General features: G+C 35.1%; 3 protein-coding genes across 3 annotated transcripts in view; 1 reads left to right on the top strand and 2 right to left on the bottom strand.

Annotated features, from left to right (window-relative positions):
- The window catches only part of eRF3 (eukaryotic translation release factor 3), a 38659-nt gene extending 36518 nt beyond the window's left edge, over window positions 1-2141 (bottom strand). Inside the window, exon 1 of the mRNA XM_067270806.1 lies at window positions 1833-2141. Within this exon, the coding sequence (XP_067126907.1) occupies window positions 1833-2028 (196 nt within the window). The 5' untranslated portion in view covers window positions 2029-2141. The remainder of the gene's footprint in view (window positions 1-1832) is intronic.
- A 2029-nt stretch (window positions 2142-4170) lies between these two features.
- Window positions 4171-5133, top strand: LOC136975710 (uncharacterized). The gene has a single exon (XM_067270809.1). The coding sequence runs from the start codon at window positions 4171-4173 to the stop codon at window positions 5131-5133; it is 963 nt and encodes a 320-aa protein (XP_067126910.1).
- A 1030-nt stretch (window positions 5134-6163) lies between these two features.
- LOC136975706 (cytosolic Fe-S cluster assembly factor narfl) lies at window positions 6164-20524 on the bottom strand. Its single transcript, XM_067270805.1, has 11 exons — window positions 20452-20524; window positions 17454-17546; window positions 16105-16257; window positions 15243-15363; window positions 14364-14498; window positions 14156-14292; window positions 11605-11716; window positions 9031-9103; window positions 8199-8336; window positions 6660-6817; window positions 6164-6460 (listed from the first exon to the last, which is right to left on the bottom strand). Exons 1-11 carry the CDS (start codon window positions 20515-20517, stop codon window positions 6219-6221), a joined length of 1428 nt encoding a protein of 475 aa, XP_067126906.1. The 5' UTR covers window positions 20518-20524; the 3' UTR covers window positions 6164-6218.
- Window positions 20525-20730: the final 206 nt, after the last annotated feature.

The following is a 20730-nucleotide window of genomic DNA, read 5'->3' as shown; positions in this document are numbered from 1 at the left end:
CTGAAAACTTGGGAGCCTACAGAGAAGAACAGGGTGAAAGATTTCGCCAGGATGCCCATGATATCGAGAGACGTTACCAAGGAAAATGGGATGTCAATATGTTAGCTGACTATTGTTGGATGTTCGATCGAGAAACCAGAGAAGGAAATCGGAAATGAGTTCAGAGAAGTATCAAAGAGAAGAAGAAAAGGTTTCACGAGAAAATGTATTAAAATGCCATTATGATGTATAAGTATGAATAAATTATTATTGAAATGTACATTGAGTAATTTATACCTAACGATTCATTGACCAGCCTCTATTCACAAATGCTTTTAATTCTGTATATTATAATTATACTTTTAATTCCGTAAACTATTACTTGATGCATGCTACCCAATGTATTATATGGGGGTATGTTGCTAGGCCAGATGTTTGTCCATTCCAAGGTCAGACCCACAATAGAATTAGCCAACACAATTGAAATACAGGATATGAAGTGTAACCTAAACTACTCATGATAAATTATTAAAGCCTAGATAACATTCAAGGAAGGTATATAAGACATCAGCCTAAAACTGGCCAAACTCGCATGAATTACTAACTTAAGCAGTTCTTCACAAATAGTTTTTCATAAGCATTTCAACACACGAATCCATTTAAGCAAGCATTCGAGACATCTCGAAAACAATCAGCGAGAGGTCTCAATAGATCATTCAGTAAACTGATACTTTAAAATCAATATACTATTATATATTGATTATACGTCATTTGATATACTATACACTGCTAAATTCAAACCCAAATTTAATATATAAAAGTAACAAACAAATGCAATTTAAAGATAGTTTGACCATATTTTTTTGTACTTTCTAATTGAGTTTATAATTTGTAATTTGTAAATCATTTGTAATAAAAAGACGTATTAATCGTTCTCTTGTTTCTTTTCAATATGACATTTAAAACATGTTCCAACACGTAAATCTATCAATACAAAGCAATTATATAAATGGTTTCGTACACGATTTATAACACATAATATTGTCACGTAGAAGTCGATAATAGGTAAAAATGCAACTCCGAACGAGGCAGTCGGACCTCGTCGGAGCAGTATGCTACGTCTTCGAGCGCGTAAGAAAGTCTAGGAATCGACGGTCTACGAGTCTCCGAAATCGGCCCATCCGGAACTTCGAAGACCCTCGAAAACAAAGACAAAGTTAGATTTTGTCCAAATGGGGAAAAAGCTTCATTTTTTATACGCCTAAACTCCCTCGCACGACCACAATTATGTTATAACATATGGAGTCGTCCCACACAAACGTTCACCGATAAATTCGCATCCATTTATTTTATAAATATATAATCCAGCACCATTGGCAAAAAAAAGTTTTTTACAATTGGTAGATTTGTAACACGGCAGCAAGAAAAAATAAATAAAATAAAAAAGTCAAAAATACGTTTCTAAATTTAGGCCTACATTTTTTTCTCGCGAGACAAAGTCACTTCTCGCTACACAAAGTTGGAAATTTCGGGCGATTTTGCTTAACTATACATGACTAATCAACTTTACAATACGTTTCATTGTCATCTATTGTGAACGTAACACCACACCGCACGAAAAATCTCGCGCGAATTTCTCATCATTGGTAATTTCTATCGAGTAGAAGATTGCAACGTGTTAAATTACGCTCCATTATCGGATTTTATCCGCGAATTGGTAACATTTTCGCAACCTTATTGCACGACGTGACCCAGGGCTAAGCCTAATCGCCATAGGTTAACCATTGGTGGTTAGGTTAGCGATAGAATTGGATGGTGGAAGAGATAATATAAGTTATTACACGCGTACTTACTATCGTTTTCGTTAGTTTGATGCAAAGTTAGTTGTTCTTGGACAGCTGATAAGGTGGCAAACGAAGGCACAAATGGAGGTGCATCCACGTTTAAGGTCGAGATACTTTTCGATAAGTTTTCATCCGCTTTTCTACTATCGTCTGTGTACTGTTCCCACGATTCGGGTGCCGTCTGTTCTTCTGTACTATCTCCCATTTCCTCTTTTTTTATTAATATACGAATATACAAAACTTCTATATAAACAAATCTAGACTCGTATCTGCTTGACCCACGCCGCAACACATCCGCGTGGCTTGTCTTTCTTAATTCGGACGTGTGGTGGCGCTGTTGAATTTGTCAGCGCTCCAGAAAAAAATATATATTTTTTTATTATTTTTTTAAAAATAAAAATAATAAAAGTTTTCTTTTTAATTTTAAAAATTTAATACGAATTGTTTATTTTTAAAAATTATTTATAATAAATTCTCACTAAAAACGATAATATACTTTTTTTTTTTTAACTTGCTTCGCCCGAGAGCTTTGTTTATCGTGCCCATTGTGGGTTAGGCCACACCATTTATATCCGTTACGGTTCAATTATGGTCAGGCCAGTGATGGGGCGAAAGGGTGGTGAGGGACGGGATCAACTTATCAGAACGGACGGACCATCTCCGAAAAATTCCAAAGATTTTTCGATCGTCCGAATTGAGTCTTGGTCCCTCAGAGCGATAGTTGCCATCTTAACCACCCGGCCATCTCACGGACATCAAGTAATCCGTTTTTTCTATTTTCATTTCAGATTCGGGTAGGCTGAAGTCCTGCGCAGTGCTGTGTGATGGCCTGAAAACTATCGATGGTTTCATGCATGATCATTGAAAATAGATCGATCCATGGTTACGTCTGGCCATAGTCTAGCTTTTTTTCCCCTGTAGGACCTTATTTTTAATCGTATCCATCATAGTTCGACTTATTTGCTTACGGCAACGCAAAGGGAAGCTTCCCAAAGGACATTCTATGAGAAACACGCCTCTATATAGGTGTTACCAACGTGAATAAACCCGGGAAAACTCGAGGAGAAACGCAAACCCGCGACCAATGTTCAGCTGTTTTATCCACTCAGCCACTGATCGGTGTGTCCATCGCTGATTCGGCCAGATACACAATATGGCAGCCAGGTTTACTAATTGTCTAAGGGTTGTATCCATCCATTTTTATAATAATGCTACCTCACAATAATAAACACACAGAAAACCAATCAATAGTAACCGTAATTCCGTGCCATACCACTAGATACTCAACACTATAATAATTTATATGTTACCACGATTGAAAAATCTACGTTCAAAACAAACTTAGTAATCCATCAAGGCGTAAAAATAAAAGTAAAAAGCCCTGTTAGTGCTTACGGAGCTTTTTATCAAGCCCATTGTGGATTCGGTCAGGTTCACAATGAAGCGGCAAGGGTGGTGAGGGACAGAGCCTAATAAATTCCTCGGGTTTTTTTCGACCGTACGGATTAGATTCCGGGTCCCAGAGCAGTTTAGTTTGGTTTCATACGGCAACGCGACATGTGGGCGATATGCCGATAGTAGAATGCGTTCTGGGAGATTTTTTTTATGGGAAACTTGTTCCTATTTATGGGTTACTGACGTTATGAAAATCCGGAAAACTCCTCGTGGTCAGCCGTGGGCCAGAAGTTCGAACAGATAAATTTTAATTATTTTTGTGTCAACGAGGAGGACTTAAGCCATTGTTACCTCCTGTAAGTTTGCCCCTTCTTCCCATATAGCTGCTAGGTCTAAATTCGCCCTTTATAGAATGGGATGAAGACGATGATAATGAAAGATGAAGTTGTTAAGGCTTATTGATCGGGTGGATAGCTGCCATCCGACAAAAATATCGATCAATAATTTATGTGAATTTATTTTAAACGAAATGTATAAACGTCGTAACTTTAAAAAACAGAATTTTTGAGTTTTTTGATGAAATTATGCTTGCAATTTTTAAGTTATGAAAGGTCAGATGAAATAATCAAAAAAATGGCCGAGCGGTTAAGTGTCAGCTTACCGATCTGGGAACCCGAAAGGGTCAAAAAACGCCAGGAATTTTTTGAGGATTGTCCGTCTCGGATATGTCAGGTCTGTCCCTTACCACGCTTCCCCATTGTGGACCAAAAAACAACTCAAATTCGTTCTCTGATCCCCAGAACGATAGAATTACACCTTAATCGCGCCATCCGGCCGTCATACTCTATCTGTTAGTACACTTAACTAAATGCAATAATCCTGCTTGAAAAACTGTATTATCTTCGACTTTGTTACGAAACAATGAATTAAAATACAAGCATTGTAAATGAAAATGGCGGCATCATTTTTAAACGATTGCACAAGAGAATCTGTAAATATTCTCACAAACAGCTACAAATTTGAATACATACAGAAACTCGGTTGTGGAACATATGGAACAGTTTTATCCATGTACGACAGAAACAGAAAAAAGCAAGTTGCAGTAAAGATAGTAACTACATGCAGCAGATCCGAATTGCACGATTGGATCTACTTACTCCACCCCAATATTGTGCCTCTTTATAACATCCTGAATTTATCCGAATGCGGGGTCATAGTTTTCGTTATGCCTTCTAAAAATTGCACCATGTTAAGCAAGCTGAATTCCGAAAGTTTTTGCAACCACCCTCAATCTTTCGAATTTCTGAGAAAATGGATGTACGAGCTTCTATGCGGCCTGAATTACTTACACTGCAGGCACTTGTACCACTTGGATATAAAATTAGGAAACGAACTGCTTTCTGATAGAGCTACGGCCATGTTATCCGATTTTAGTTTTCTGACCAGACAAAAAGAGGTTATATTGGGCCAAATGGGCATGCCCGACGTCTACAGGCCACCCGAAATCTATCTATTTCAAGAGAAACAATTAGGCCAAGGCAGATTCGATTCCGAAAAATTAGATCTGTGGGCCTTTGGTATATTATGCCTAGAGGCATTTACTAAGCAAGCGTTATATAAAAACCCAAGTAGAAGATGGAACGACGCGAAAAATTCAGTAACATGGCGCGGTTGGGCGATAGAAGTTCAAGCGTTGCTTATTCAAATACGTAATGACCTGTCTTATTTTTCGAAAATGATACAAACAGCATTCCCCTCTACGCAATTTGATGATGATCTTATTGCACTTTGCCAAAATTGCATCCAACTACTCCTTTGTGAAGATCCAAACAGCAGAATTTTGACTAGCAAAGCCATGAAACACAGATTTTTAAAGGACTACAAAAAGGATTTATGTACAAATTTAGTTATTTAATTACATTCTTCAATGAAATTCGAACGGTGAAGATTATTGAATTGTAAAATATGTATTTTTGAAAAATGAAATAACCGAAAATTAAATAAATTTTTGAATTTTGGAACTCATTTACGCTTTAATTGAGCTTTTTGTTCTGTGGGCACTAATTGTTTTGATAGTATTTTTTTTTAACTCTCTTCACTTTGAAGGCCATTTTTAGTAAGCCCATTATGGGTTTGGCCAGGCCCACAATACAGCAGCTGAGTGGTGATGGATGAACCACTCGGCCATTCTATTTCTTGGATTTACCCACCCGTGTGGATTCAATCTTGGGTTCCCAGAATGCTAGGCTGCCACCTTAATCACTTAACAATCCAGCCATCTAGGGTTGATAGTAGAAGACAATGCAACACAAAGCAACCTGCCATGGAGGAGTTTCTCTGAGAAGATCGAGTTACACATGAAGCTATTATTATTAAGTGGTAATGCTTCATGTGGGCAACCTGTTGGCGAAGCACAAACTTACAGTGTTTGGTGGTTTTATTCCATCAGCCAGTGGTGGGCTCCAGGATTTTTTGTGAAATCTGTTGATATATTGGGTCTTCTCAATTACTGCCAAACCTGGCTTTTTTTTTTTTTTTTTTTTGTAATTCTTTCTGCCCTGTGGGCACTAAGAGGACCTCTTTTTGGCAAGCCCATTATGGGTTCGGCCAGGCCCACAATGAGGTGACTGGGTGGTGAGGGACAGAACCTGACATATCCAGACAGACCACCCCCCTGAAAAATTCCTGGGGATTTATCGACCCGTCCAGATTCAAACCCAGGTCCCCAGACCATGCTAAACCTGGCTAAAATGGTAATGAAAAAATTGCCATTATTAAAAATTGTATTGTATTAAATTGAGGACCCAATGTATTAAAAAAATTGTTTTTTAATACATTGGGTCCTCAAAAAAGTAAATGGCCTGGACTTTTGTTCACTGTTTTACATTCACCGGGCATATAGCACATATTGTTTAATTTATATTAAAAACAAGAAACTGACGTGATAATTTTATACTAATATACAATTTTATTCTGTACAAAATATACAAATATGATAATTTACCACTTAATAGCTAATGCATTTTTCATTTTTTCTACGGCATGATATTTCGTATGCAACATCTGTTGGCATTTCAAAGTGTCGGTTCCTCCCAGCCAGTCGGAATAGAGAGTTTCAACGAGTTCATTCTCTTCCGGTTGCTCTGTCTTCACCGATCGATAGAGCTCTTCGACTCTGTCCAGCAATTCGTTTTGCATCTTGCCATCTTCCGGACGAATCTGAGCACCGCCGTTGATGCAACCTGAAAATATTATTGCATCATAAAACCTGTAATAGTGTACTTTAAATGAAATAATATACAATGAGCAGCATCATACACTTGTTACATGTATTGTAAAAGTACAAAAAACACCTCGTGCAATTTATAAATGAAAATATTTAAATCACAGACGTTCTGATCATCCCTAGCATTATCTAAAACACAATAGATACATAATTACCTGAAGGACAAGCCATTATTTCCACGAAGTGATAAGGACACTTTTTCCGTTTTATTTTCTGAATGATATTTTGTATGTTCCTAAAGCCATTTGCTATGGCAAATTTTAAGACGATTCCTTCTTCCGTTTCCAGCGTAATTTCTCGGAAATCTCTATTCCTGTTAAATGGTATATTGAGAAAACTCAATAAGACAAATTAAATTAAATTTTATTCGGTACAAAGTATTCATCAATATCAAAAATACGTGATTTGTATTAATTAACATGCACTTTCATAGGATTTAAGATTTTAAATATCTTATAAAACTAAATAAAAATATTATAAGATAATCTTTATTTACTTCCAATATTAAGAGACCTTTCTATGCACGTCACGGATTTGACAAGACCGATAAGGAATTCAGGCATTAAAGTAAATAGTTCTTGTATATGCAGAACAACATGGAAATATGGTTATTTGTATTGACTTTCTACCTCATTATTACTTGACAAAACTTAATATAAAACTGATTTTTTTTAAATTTTTCTCCATAAAAAAATCTTAAAATTTGATTTCAATTTCATGGTGTCTTAAGCCCTGGTCACACTATGTGATTTCCAGCCGCGCGGGCGACTGAAACCGCAACGGCTGTTTCCGTTAACTAGTAATCCCCCCTCAAAAACCGGCGCAACTGCAACCACAACTAGAAACAAAAAGTTTGTTCTACTCACGCCGATTGCAAACGCACATCCAATCAGCAAACACCTTTGTGTCACATCATACAGCGACAACATTAAAAATAGTTTGTTCTCATGGCGGATAGTTAGAGGATTTATACTTTTATAGAATCGAGATTGATCGAACTTATTCGGGCTCACGAATACCTGTGGGATTTTAATTCTTTGTTTTATCGAAGATTTTATCTTTTTGTGTATTCTTGCCAGCTATATCAAAATAATTGCCGTTTTTTTATTTTATTCATTCCAGAAAAGAAACTGCTTACCATTTTAATAAGAAAAGTGGCTAAAATTCCATAAATACTATGAAGTAAAACGTAAAATGTCGGTAAACTCACGGAAGTAGTCAAAAACAAGCTACTGTAATTTTATTGGTTTATTATAGGGTCACGTGTTTCCGAGTTGCAACGTCAACGCACAATGTGTGACCACGAGAAGACGCGCACGACTCGCGCTTGTTGCATTTGCGGTCACCTGCATGGCTGCAAATCGCATAGTGTGATCAGGGCTTTAAAATCAAGAAACTACAATATATACTATCGGTGGCCAAACTGTGGCTTGCAAGCCAATGTGAGTTATCTATACCGTTACTGCATCTCCTGTATATATAATTATTATAATTAATTTCTTATATACACAATATATGGCTCCTGACACAACAAGATATATATGCATGATCTTAATAAAACTTTTGTTACGGGCATTATTTTTGAAATGAGGATATCGATTGTCATACCTTGGCATACATGCAGGATTTTAATAATGTTGATAGATAATTTGTAATTATTTTATTCCCTCCAACAAAATAAAAATAATCCATACCTTAAAGTTTTAAACTGTAAATTTTCCACCTTCTTTCCGAACAGATGAAATGCGGCGTACGAAAAGACGTATTCGCAGTAGCCTCCAGAAGCGGAACCGGAGTGGCCAATTAATTCTTTACTTCCGTAATTAAGGAATCTAAATTATAGAAGTACATCATAATTCATAAATAACCAAATGTAAATTGTTTGTAAAATTATGGACATTCATGTACCAAGATCAGATTAAGATATTTGTGCCTTATATAAATTATGCTTACGTCAAAACCATTGTCTTAATGGACACACTGCAACTTAAAGCAGCTAGTTAAGCAAGCCATAGACATAGATGATTTCAGGCCCTGTCATTGCTTGCTTTTACCTAGTTATATTAAAGCACTTTATCAGGCAACATGGTCAACAACATTGATTTAAGAAAGACACCAAAAATGTTTATGATAATAAAAATACTTATTGCTGGAAGAGTGAGAAAGGTATGGTGGTATTAAATATCATGTTCCAGTTGCTGTAAAGTGATAATCACATCAATTTATTTTAAATAATACATTTTACAAGAAAAGTTCGGCCAGGTCCACAATTGGGCAGCTGGGTGGCAAGAGACAGGGCTCGACATATCTAGATGGATCACTCCCCCAAAAAAGCGCAGGGATTTTTCAACCCATCCAGATTCGATCCCAGGTCTCCAAGAGTGGTAGACTGCAACCTTAGCCACTCAGTCATCAGACTATAATAATTAAAGTCCATTTAGTCTTTAAGTAAGTTTCCAAACTTTTCCAGAAATTAATATATATAAATATTTATAAATTCATAAAACATTATGAAATAATTCATACTCTGAATCAAGTTTCTCATTCGGAAGATCCACAAAACTGATTCCTTCTTTCTCCAGCATCGCATCGACTTCAACTGAAAATAAAATAAATACATCACTTAGAAAAATTTAATAATATATTTCATTCTTATGTAATTGTATTGTAGAGAAATACATGAAAATCTTTTATTTCCATTCTGACTTACGGAGGGCAGGTAACTTTAAAACTCTAAAACATTAATGTAAATAATGAAATAAAAGTGAAAAATAAAAAAGTTAAAGGCAAACCCAAGTGCAGAGAAAACACTTTATTACGTTGATAAATTCCCTAAATGCATTTCGCCAAACACAAAACAAATATAAAAACAATTTGGAGTCTTCTGTGAGTTTATACGGCACAAGTGGATAAAGAACAGGTATTTAGGTGAGTGCATTTGAGATGAAGGACAACTCGTTAATCTGTTTTAAAAGGCCATTTATCGAGTGAGAAAATGATCCTTGTACAATAGAGGGGTACAGTACAAACAATAGTCTCCGATAGTGTTTGGCTAATTAAAGAATTGGCGGCAAACGAAGACAGATAGAAACTAAGAAAAAGAAGTCATGTTTTATAGACTGGGTCACTCAATCTTACATTCCAATTGGTTTCAAATCTTTGTCCTCGTAATTTGATTGATCCCCTTACCTATTTTTTGGTGAAACCTAGCCCTTATTGGGATATAGGAACAGGTTGACATTGACAATTTATTTGATCTTAATTGGAGATGTCTGTGAATCTTAGAACCCTCAATGCTGATGGTGTCATGACAGTTATTCATTAGATTTGAATGTTATTCATAAACTGACAGGAATAAACACATTCTTGTTATCACATGATGTGAACAATTCAATAAAAAAAATATTATTTTATAAAATTATTAGGGGACGGGTGTAAGGTTGCCACCTATCCGGGTTTGACCCAGAGACTCCGGGATTCAGTGAGTTATCTCCAGGCTCCGCAGTTAATTAATATTTCTCCGAGTTGTGCAAGTTGAAATGAATATGTACAAAATTATATGCAAACCATCGCATATATTTCTACCCCTGTGTACCGAAGTGGTGGTCGCTGGCTTAAAGACATAATGTCTATAACCAGCGTAGGCGCAGTGCTGCGGCATGCTATATAGTTGTACTTTCTCTTGTGACTATTCTGTCAAGAAATGCCTATTGAGAGTGACATGATATAACCTACATAGATGATAGTTTGATAATCAGTGTTTGTGTTGGTTGATGATTAATGGTAAGTTATAGTATATAGTTACTCCTATCGGCCCACACTCTAGTCAGTCTGGAGCAGGTTAAATGACGTTACATAACAAACGGTTCTGTTGGACCCTCAAAAAAAAAATATTTTTTGATTTTCGGATGTTTTTTAAGTCTCCAAATTTTTTCAAAAATTTTTACCCGCGCAAAAAAATTTTATCGCGATTTTAATCAACCTTTAATGACGCGCGATTAACGCTTAATTGTTTTTTTTATGGGATTTTTTTATCGAATTTCATTCATCGTTCTAAAGTTCTAGTGCATGGATTTTACTTTGGAAAAGTTATTTAAAGCTACTTTCTGATGTCAGAAACGACATTCAATAGTTTCTTAATTTTTTTAATTAATAAATTTTATTATATATACGTTTAAGTCCGGTGATCGGAAATAGCAATAAAAAGTGTAATTTTTTAAAAATATTTAGAAATGTACGGTCAGCTAGTATTCACCCTACTTTAGACCCTTCACCTCCTGAGACTCTATAGAAACGTCCCTGGGGGTTGTTTTTTTTTTTTTTTTTGATTTCTTAAATCATCATCTCCGGGCGAGACTAAGTTATGAGGTGGCAACCCTAGACAGTGCCAAGAGTGTCTGGACATTCTCATCCATGCAAGACCTCATACTTCTTAGTAAGTCCACATATTACAGAAAGACAATTAAGTAATAGTTGAAAGTATTATTTAACAACCTTTCTGAACAAGTTCCTTCCATTTAACCTACATGAAATTCCTTTTATATACAAGGAAAACAATCTATAAAAAAGAAAACTTTGCTACTATTTGGGTTCCTGTGACACGAGAGCGGTATATTACGAAAAGTCCACGAAATTTGAAGAAAACATAAAAATAATATAATTTTTAAGTTTCGAAACCACTCTGGGAAATGTGGGAATGAATCCGAGTAAGTAATTTTCCAGAATTTTTCATGTGTGGTATGCTCAGATATGTTGAAACTTGTTCTTCACTACCTAACTGCCCCAATTGTGGGCCTGACAAATCCCAATGGGTATGGGGAAAAAAGGCTCTTAGTGCCCACAGTGTGAAAGAAGTTAAAAAAAAAAAAATCAAACAAAAATATGGTTCAGTGTCCTGTTAATTCTCAACAATTTATTTTTCAAAAGAATTGTTTTTCTTCTATTAAGCTGAATTTAGGAATGATATTCCTTATTTCTGAATGGTGTATATATTAATTTGTTTTATCATCAAGCTTAATTAAGTGTAATTGTAAAAGATAAGCAAAAACTATAATTGTTTTTGAAGTATTCAACGGCATATTCATAAAGAATTTTTCTTACTTGTGGTAACGACACAGTCGACATCTCGTGTCCGATACAGATCCTGATAAAAATCAGACCTGGAAGCTTCTAGTTTCTTATCATAACAAGGCATAACAGTAACGTGGTATATCTAAACAAATAGGAAAAACAATATACTTATTACAATAGAATTAAATTTAATTTCTCTTAATAAATAAGTACAGGTTAGTGCCACTTAACAATGTTCTACTTGATGACAGAGTGTATATGCAGAGGTCTCATAAGGTTTAGTTTTTATTGTCTTTATTAGTGCCCATTGATCAAACTGTTGATTTCTTAAGGTTCAATAAGAAACTTAGCTCATTGCATTATATACAGGGTGTTTAGTAAAGTCCTTATACACCCACTTAACTAATGAATGCAGATAACTACAGTTATGAACATGATGTATAGTTAGAATAAAGTGATTATGCAATACGAGACGAGACTATTCATCGCACCGCAATAGAAGTTAGCACTCCTATCTCAAAAATGATGCATGATATGAGATAAAGTAAATTGCAAAGTCATACAGAGTGACCAACTTAGTAAAAAATGGCACCCCATGTATAAGAATAGAAAGTACGAACTGCTAAGGTGCATGTGAAGCAGACAATAACATGTTTATTTCTCATATATTTATGTCTTTGTGTTGCATTCATTACTGTGTGTCATATGTCGTGCATCACTCATATATGTTAGCATACAAGAACTTTATTACGCACCCTGTATACAACCTATATGAGTAGCAGATCATACCATACAAGGTTTGTCAAAGTACATTCTATGATGTATTTTTTGAAACATATCTCAGCTGTTAAGCAGCACATACCTGAGTCATAAAACATGATAAAGTTCAGTAAGTGATATATTTAATTTGTTTCATAAATGTGATGTTCATACACTTTGGTACATAACAGACAAGGATTGTAGAATGCAAGATCATTTGTTAATACAAGAGTTGGTTCTTACATACTATAAGCCTTAATGATGTTCTTTACAAGTAAGCCTCACCTGGCTTACTTCTACAAGAGGCTGATCGGCATGGAAAATGATTAATTAATTCATAAGTTAATACTTTGTTCTTTAATGGCAACATTGTTTTGTCTTTTATGCACTGCATACCTGGTTGTTCAATAAGTTTTGTCATTCGATAAGAAAAACACGATTTTATTGTTTGAAATGCATTATTATTATTCAATATAATCCTCCCTGAACTTCAATACACTTGTTCCAGTGATCTTCTAATTTATGGATTCCATCTCTGAAGTGAGAATCCAAAAGAGTGTCAAAATACGCTTCCACGACTGCTATTACCTCTTCGTTCGATGAAAACTGTTTCCCACACATGAATTTTTTGAGATGTGAGAACAGCCAGAAGTCAGAGGGAGCTAAATCTGGTGAATAGGGTGGATGTTGCAACAATTCGTACCTTAATTCACAGTTTTTCGCGATGGTTTTTTGAGCTGTGTGAGAGGGTGCGTTGTCTTGATGAAAAATGATTTTCTTCTTCTGTAAACCAGATCTTTTCTCATGAATTTTTACATCCAGCTGGTCGAAAAGGTTACAATAATAATCCGAGTTTATTGTTTTACCAGTTTGGAAGTAATCCATGAACAAAATTCCTTTTGCATCCCAAAAAAACTGATGCTAACACCTTCTTGGCCGATTTCTGGACCCTAACTCACTTCAGAGCTGAAGTACCGAACTCACACCACTCTTTAGCCTCTTGTTTTGATTCAGGATCATGGTGGTAGACCCAAGTCTCATCCATGATCCCAAATGAAACGACACCAAGTCTCATCCATGATCAGTGATGAAACGACACACAAAATCCTTTTTATCTTTTCTAAAACACTCCAAATGTTGCTGAGAAAGTTGCATTCGAATGTGTTTTTGTTCCATTGTTAGCAAATGCAGCACCCATTGTGCACACATCTTTCTGTATCCCAAAACTTGAGACAAAATATTGCTCACACTGCCTAATGAGATCCCCTAGGGCTTCTACTAAATCTCTCTTGGTTAATCGACGATCTCCCAAAACTATATGTTGTATTTTTGCTACGATTTTGGGTGTTGATGCATTTTTTGGACATCCTTCACGTGGATCGTCTTCAAGACTCGTACGACCATGTATAAATTCAGCAACCCATCTTTCTACTGTTCTAATTGAAGATAAAGAGTCCTTATGACACTTTTAACAATCGTTCATGAATTTGTTTTGGTGCTACACCTTCCAAAAATAAGAATTTTATCACTGCACAATATTCAATTTTTTCCATTGTAAAAAAATAGTGACACGTCAACTTTGAACAGCTGTAAATATACGAATGAGTTGACAGATCTACATGAAACTTCACATGTTCATAAAATAGTAGTACTGTTTTTAGAGAAATAAAGCGACAAACCTAATAGCACCATCTCTTATCGAACCACAAAACTTATTGAAAAACCTAGTATACCATGTTATACCCCTTAATTCCTTTACAGTGATAACAAATATGTAAATTCTTTTTATCTCTTTCTCTATAATTCATAATTTATCACTTACTTCATTTGGTTTTCTATTAATTTTGCTTCCCAAATAATCTTTAACTATCGAACCCATAATTTGCTGCGGCGATTTGGTGGTGCTAATGTAAGGTAAAATATAGTCGCCGTGGGTCTTCTCGGCATAACATATCCATCCTTACAAGAATAAAGTCGAGTCATAACAGTTCTAAATTTCACTTAAGAATAAATAATATATAATTTAATACCTGGACAGGCAGACGTTAGCATCGGTAATGCATCGTTTTGCATGTCTTTAGCCAGATACCTGTGTACAAATTCTTTTTGGTTCTCCAAAAGACTGAAGCATCGAGAAAATGTTGTGTCAAAAACATAATGAATACCTGATGGGAATAAAACTGACTTTTACAAAGGTTTAAAAGGGATTTAATTAGGATATTCATTAATTAAGAATTAGATTTAATAAAACTTAACAAATATGATTTAACAATACAAAAATTCTACGTAAATATCAAGTAATATAAGTCAAAATTGCCCAATTATATTCGGATTTTATTTAAGGCTAATATAATTAACTAATTTTCAAAATTTGATCTTAAGATAGGTACTGGTCTTATCTAAATTGTTTAATTATTCCAAAATTAATTTCTAACTATTAATCTTTATACAAATTGGCTATGTGGCAGCCTAGCTTTAGACCAAATTTCAATTAATTAGTTAATTTAATTAACTTTAATATAGCCCAAGAATGAACTAATTCTTTGTTTTATTACGACATACTCATCGCATTATTGTACTAGTGTCTGCTGTATTTCTGCTCTCGGCCCGTTTGTACACCCAGATACGGGATTTAATTTGCACGAAACATTAATAACTTTTTAAAAACCAATAAAAAAACTTTTATTTGTTTTAAAGTTCCATCTTATGACCTTTCTAAAACATTCTTCCTTCTAAAATATTCCATTAATTATCTAAATTTTTCTTACATAAAATTTAATTACACATAATATACGCAGCTCGTTAATTACACTTCAATTCAGAAAAATTGTACGTTGCATTTCTACAAAGAGAACTTTTACTAAACTGGAAATAGAAACAAATTTGATCAACAACATACATTTACTTACCTAATTTCTTAAAAAACGCAGTTAATTTCTGGGCGGTCTCCATCACCGAGAGATTATATTTCGCCGCAAGAGAAGCTCTGGCTTGGGGTGACACGGAAACAACCACCGTTTTTTGATTATCCTAGCAAAAAATAATTATAATTTACATTGAAAATATAGAAAATGTACTTGTCTGAGAGAAAGAAACAGGGTCAGACTTTTCACAATTCATGTTTTTTGTTAGCTTTATGGATGCAAATTCATTACTTAACGGTTATATAGCAATATAATGTAGCATTATAGTGCTTTATACGGATACTATAGTGACAGGTGCATGCTATTAATGTTAGTGGAAACAGTTTAAGGGAGTTTCACCACTTATTTGAAGATCTAAGAACTCTTTGATTCTTCTATCAGAACCTCCACAGTGGGTAAGAAAGTCTTCAAAGGGACTGAATGGCACTTAAAATATGTGGAACAGCTTAGTGTTGGTTTCCAACAGAACTATAACAGTACAAGTAGAAAATAAAAGGAAAGTGTGTTAGCATATCCATTGGTTATACTACAGGCTTTAAATATATCCTATCCCAGAACCGTGCTATCATTTTACTTAGTTATAGCATAAACTATAAGCAGTGTGCTGGGCTTCATTTGTTCAATGCTATATTGAATTTGTTATATAATGTAGCATTATAGCGAGTGCTATATACAGATACTACAGTGGCAGACATGTATTACAATGGCAGGCATGTACCACCCATGGAGCCGCCATTTATCTGTTAATATAAACAAAATATGAGTGTAGAATAATAAGTTTAGAATTTTCAAGGTTTTTACCTCAAAATAAAGTAAAAATTACAATTTTTATGCAAAATATTCTTACCTTAGACCGAGAATTTTCCGCCAGCACTCGGTATATTTCATCTTGGCTCTGTTGAGTGATTAAGATGCTCTCGGCGGATGTTATGCACCCACTGCATGCCAAGCAGTCCGTTAGAGAAATTTTTGCTTTTTCTAAACGAGATGTTTTTCCATCCTAAAATCACGAATTTCATTATTATTGTTATGTCAATAATTAAATTTCTTATATCATCCAACAGTTTATTTATTTTTCTTTAACTTCAAATCATTTATATAAAACTTATATTATGCCAGCATCTCATATAACAGGTACAATTATGCATATTATGGGCTGCTACCTCTAGTAGTAGGGTACTCAGTAGGGTAAATTACCTTATATAAGCTATTGTCATTATGACTTAATTGGCAATTATTTGACCTTGAGTGGGGTTGGAACAAGTTTCCTAATTGATCCAGAATCATGCCTTCTTTAGGAATACTTCAATCTGCATTTGAGGGACTAATCAGGTGCGTGAGCAGGCATTAACTGTACCGCTTACAAGAAACATTAATAAAGAGAAAATTTGTGTATTACAGCTTAAAATTAAAACTTCTTAATATCTTAAAGTCACTGTGTATTAAAATTTACTACTGAATTATACAGTTGTTCAGGTTAGAGGAAACCATACTCCATACTTATAGACTGATATTTTATATATAGTCAACCTAAGTCTACTTTTGCATTTGATTTCTTGATTCTTCTATTCTAAACTATTGTGAATGGTTCCAGGAGTGTCCATGGTAAAGCGTTTCCTATTTAGGTATTAGATACATGAAGAAAACCCTCTAAACTCCATGTGGCCAGTGTTAGTGAGGCACAAATCTGCAACCGACTACCACAGTTTGGTGGTTTTGGTGGGCATTACCACACTGTTACATAAAGAGAAAACCTTGAACATTTATCTACCATAGACTCAACAGATCACATTTAAAACTTGTCACCACCATTATCAAGTGTACACTTCACACACAAACTTTGGGTTAATGTTACCCTAGGAATACAAAATGGCGGCTCGTCTCGGATTCCGGCACACAGAAGCAAGGAAACAGTGGGAATGCACGTTTTCTAAACCTAACCTATTCTAATAAATTATCATAATTATTAGCAACTAAATTATTAAAATACGTTAGGTTTAGAAAACGTGCATCCCCACTGTTTCCTGGCTTCTGTATGCCGAAGTCCAAGACGAGCCGCCATTTTGTATACCTAGGGTAACATTAACTAAACTTTGTTTAATCATCCCGATATGGTGATTAAAAATCAATTCTTATAATGTAGTTATCTCAAAATATTACTTATCAATTACAGAAGTATCACGAATGAGTACTGACCTCTGAAACACTGAAATAGTCTCCATCGTTTCCAATTTTGATAGAACCTGTTTTACCTTCCTTTTTTTCTATTTTTACAGGCTTTATGCATTCCTAAAATTAAAAAAATTGTCATATAATTATTACCTTTATAATTAACATAACCTAATAAATACTTTATTATCCGGTACAACTAGTGCAAACACAAACTACAAGGTTTTCCGAAAAGAATGCTACCATTTTAAATGTTAATTATTATCCAAGAATGTTGTAATGTTCATTAAAATACTGGAAAACCATCCAAGGTTTACATTCGCCCATAACAATTTCTCAATGTGTGCACCTCATATAACATGGCACATGTGACAATACTCAAATTCTTCCTATGCTTACTATGCCATATCTGCTGTCTGTCCTCCCAAGGTAGCCAAAATTCTACAGCTGTTGAAGATTACTCATGTTGCACAATAATGTGTGATTTTTACTTTGCAAACCGAGAACACAGAATGCCTTCTCTGTTGCAGCATCACTATTTTTGTTTATGTCACTTCCCGGAGGCAGTAGACAAGTTTGAATGCAGATAGAGAAGAAATTCCGAGTTATTCTATCGAGTGGCATACATCACACATTTCTTGGATAATAATTAACATAATTGTAGTAAATTAAAATGGTAGTTTTCATTTTGGACAACCCTGTACTTTAAAAAACACGGATAAACTACTTTTGCCATGTGGCACAGAGCGCACATTCCTCACAGAGTGCAACAAATGTTGTTCTTGCCAGCATCATAAAACATGTCCCTCGATACAGGTTATCTTGTCTTTTCAACATTAAAACCAACTGTGCTCATTCAAACACGGTTGCCACAACTCCCATACTTCCAAATAGCGCTATATCCAAGTTAGAACCACAACATTAATGGTCACAGTTTTCTTTAAATTCTTATGTTCCAACTTGAAGATGGTATTCAAATCGCAGAGCTTTTAGAAAGTTGCTTGTATATGTTCAACTAAATCCATTTTTTTTATTTATTTACATCTGAATATGTTTTTTAGAGCTTATCAAACAAATTTTTATTTCGAAAGCATTCAACTATGTACTTATACATGTATTTAAGTTTAAATATCAAACAATCTTTAGACATTAAAGATTTTGTCTGTTAAAATGGCTTTAATATCCTAGTAAGTGAGCCAATGACATAGCCCATTTCATTTAAAACAGATTATGTCATTGGCTTGCTCATCCAGCTACATTAAAGCCATTTTACCAGGTAATTCTCCATTGTAACAAATAACAAACCAAATTTTCTAATTTAGTTTCAAGCTATAACAATTCAAATTAATTAAGTAAATTTGGGATTAAGTAGGCAATTAGGCTGCCATTATTAATACAGTCTTTCTTTCTTTCTTTCTATGCTTAGGTTCATATGGAGACTACAGCTACATAGGCTCTTTTCTCCAACGAGTGCCACCTAGTGGTTACAAGAAGCAACCTGTGTGATAGATATAGAGTTCTAATGCCACCACTTGCTGTCGTGGAGAGGTGTCAACTTTCAGCCAATATATTGGCATAAGGGATTGTACTACAGTGAGATTTAGAGGCAAAGTGGTACAGAGATCATGACAGGCCCCGTTGTACTGCAGGCAATGAAGCCAGAAGTGGATCGTCATTTCCAGTGTGCCACAGGGGGGCAGTCCGGCAAATCACAAAGGCAACGAGAGTATAGGAAACTATTCAATGGGGCCGTCTTTCCCCAAACGAGTCAGCAGTGTCTCTGCCTGTCAGGTTGAAGCATGATTGTAAACCCACATAACAAAGAGGCAAAGGTGATCTCACCCTTTGTAGCAAAGATTGGTGACCAAGTATCGATTAACATTTGTATCGTCGAACTCCACATGTGATGGGAGAGGTCAGACAGCAGTAGCATCCACCACAGCAGCTTTGTCTGCGGCCTCGTTTAGGAGGATACCTGCATGGCCCAGAGTCCACCATATGAATGATGGGTGCGGTATACAAACTGATAGATTCTGCCAGGTCAATGATGATATATTTGAACTCAGGGGACGCGAGACCGAGTTCAACAGTACCCTATTTTTGGACTGGAACGAAAAATAAAAAAGTTATCATACTTTTTAAGTACCATACTTTTTTAATGCTCTCATGAAGATCGGCACCATAGTTGCTAGTACTGCCATCTTGCGGTAAAGTCTGCAAACCATGACGTTGGACTACAGTCATCTCCAGTAGAGTTAAACACGCAATATGAGAGCAGAGAGAGCAACGCAACTTCTGATCATCGTGCGATCGCTGGAAAAAAGTATGATAACTTTATTATTTTTCGTCTCTGGTCCAAAAGTAGGGTATCGTTGAACTCGTCTCGGTCTCCTGAGTTCAGATATATACTCAAAGACCCAAATTCCATAGGTGGCAATCTATAGTATCCCCCAAGTAGGCTTGAAGTGGACATTGGAAAATTAGCCAAGCTGAGTCGAGAATGGATTTGGACAAAATTCAGAGGTATGTACCGTTGTCGGTAGATGTGTGAGACTGGCAGACCTTCCTGCCAGATGACAGAGTATTCTTCAAATATACAGTGCTTGGTACAAACTTTTAATACAGTCATTCACTTCCAACAATGTGAAAATCGAGGGCACGTGTGACGTCGAAGTTATGGCAAGCACATGCTTAAAGAAATAGCGCCCTCTCAGTTACACAAAAAATAAAGAAAAAAATAAATACATATAATTTTTCCAGGTAGTTACCTTTTATTTACATTCGTAAATACATAAGATTATTTCATATCAAATGGCATCTTTAAATAATTACACTTTTCTTTTTTAAGTAAATATATCGATGTCTATGAATGACGCGAAAAATTAACTCGTACTGTACCTTGTAGTGTTTAACAACACAACGAAATTCATAGAGTAGGAAATTATAATTCGTTTTCGGCTCGTATCTGCTTCACCTTATTTTTAAAAATCATAAAGATAAGTAAATAGAAATAAAGAAGAGTCACCTGAGAAGGAGTGATAAAATCGTTCAAGTCGGAAAGTTTCAAAACCGAGCTAAAACCCGCCGCCATTTTCCTTTCTCTCCATCACTCTAATTGATGATAATTCGGAATTATCAGATGTGTATAATTTTTGTAACTTATATATTCAATTAATTTTAATTTTTTAAAATTGATATTAATAATAATAATCTACGATTAGATGAAACGAATTGATTTATTTTTTTTATTATTTTTATATATTTTATCAATAATCAAATATAGCGATATGACGACACGCTCCAT

Source organism: Centruroides vittatus, unplaced genomic scaffold (assembly GCF_030686945.1).
Source record: "Centruroides vittatus isolate TY-2023 unplaced genomic scaffold, ASM3068694v2 contig_378, whole genome shotgun sequence".
Taxonomy (NCBI): domain Eukaryota; kingdom Metazoa; phylum Arthropoda; class Arachnida; order Scorpiones; family Buthidae; genus Centruroides; species Centruroides vittatus.
This window is presented reverse-complemented; position numbering and strand designations above follow the sequence as displayed.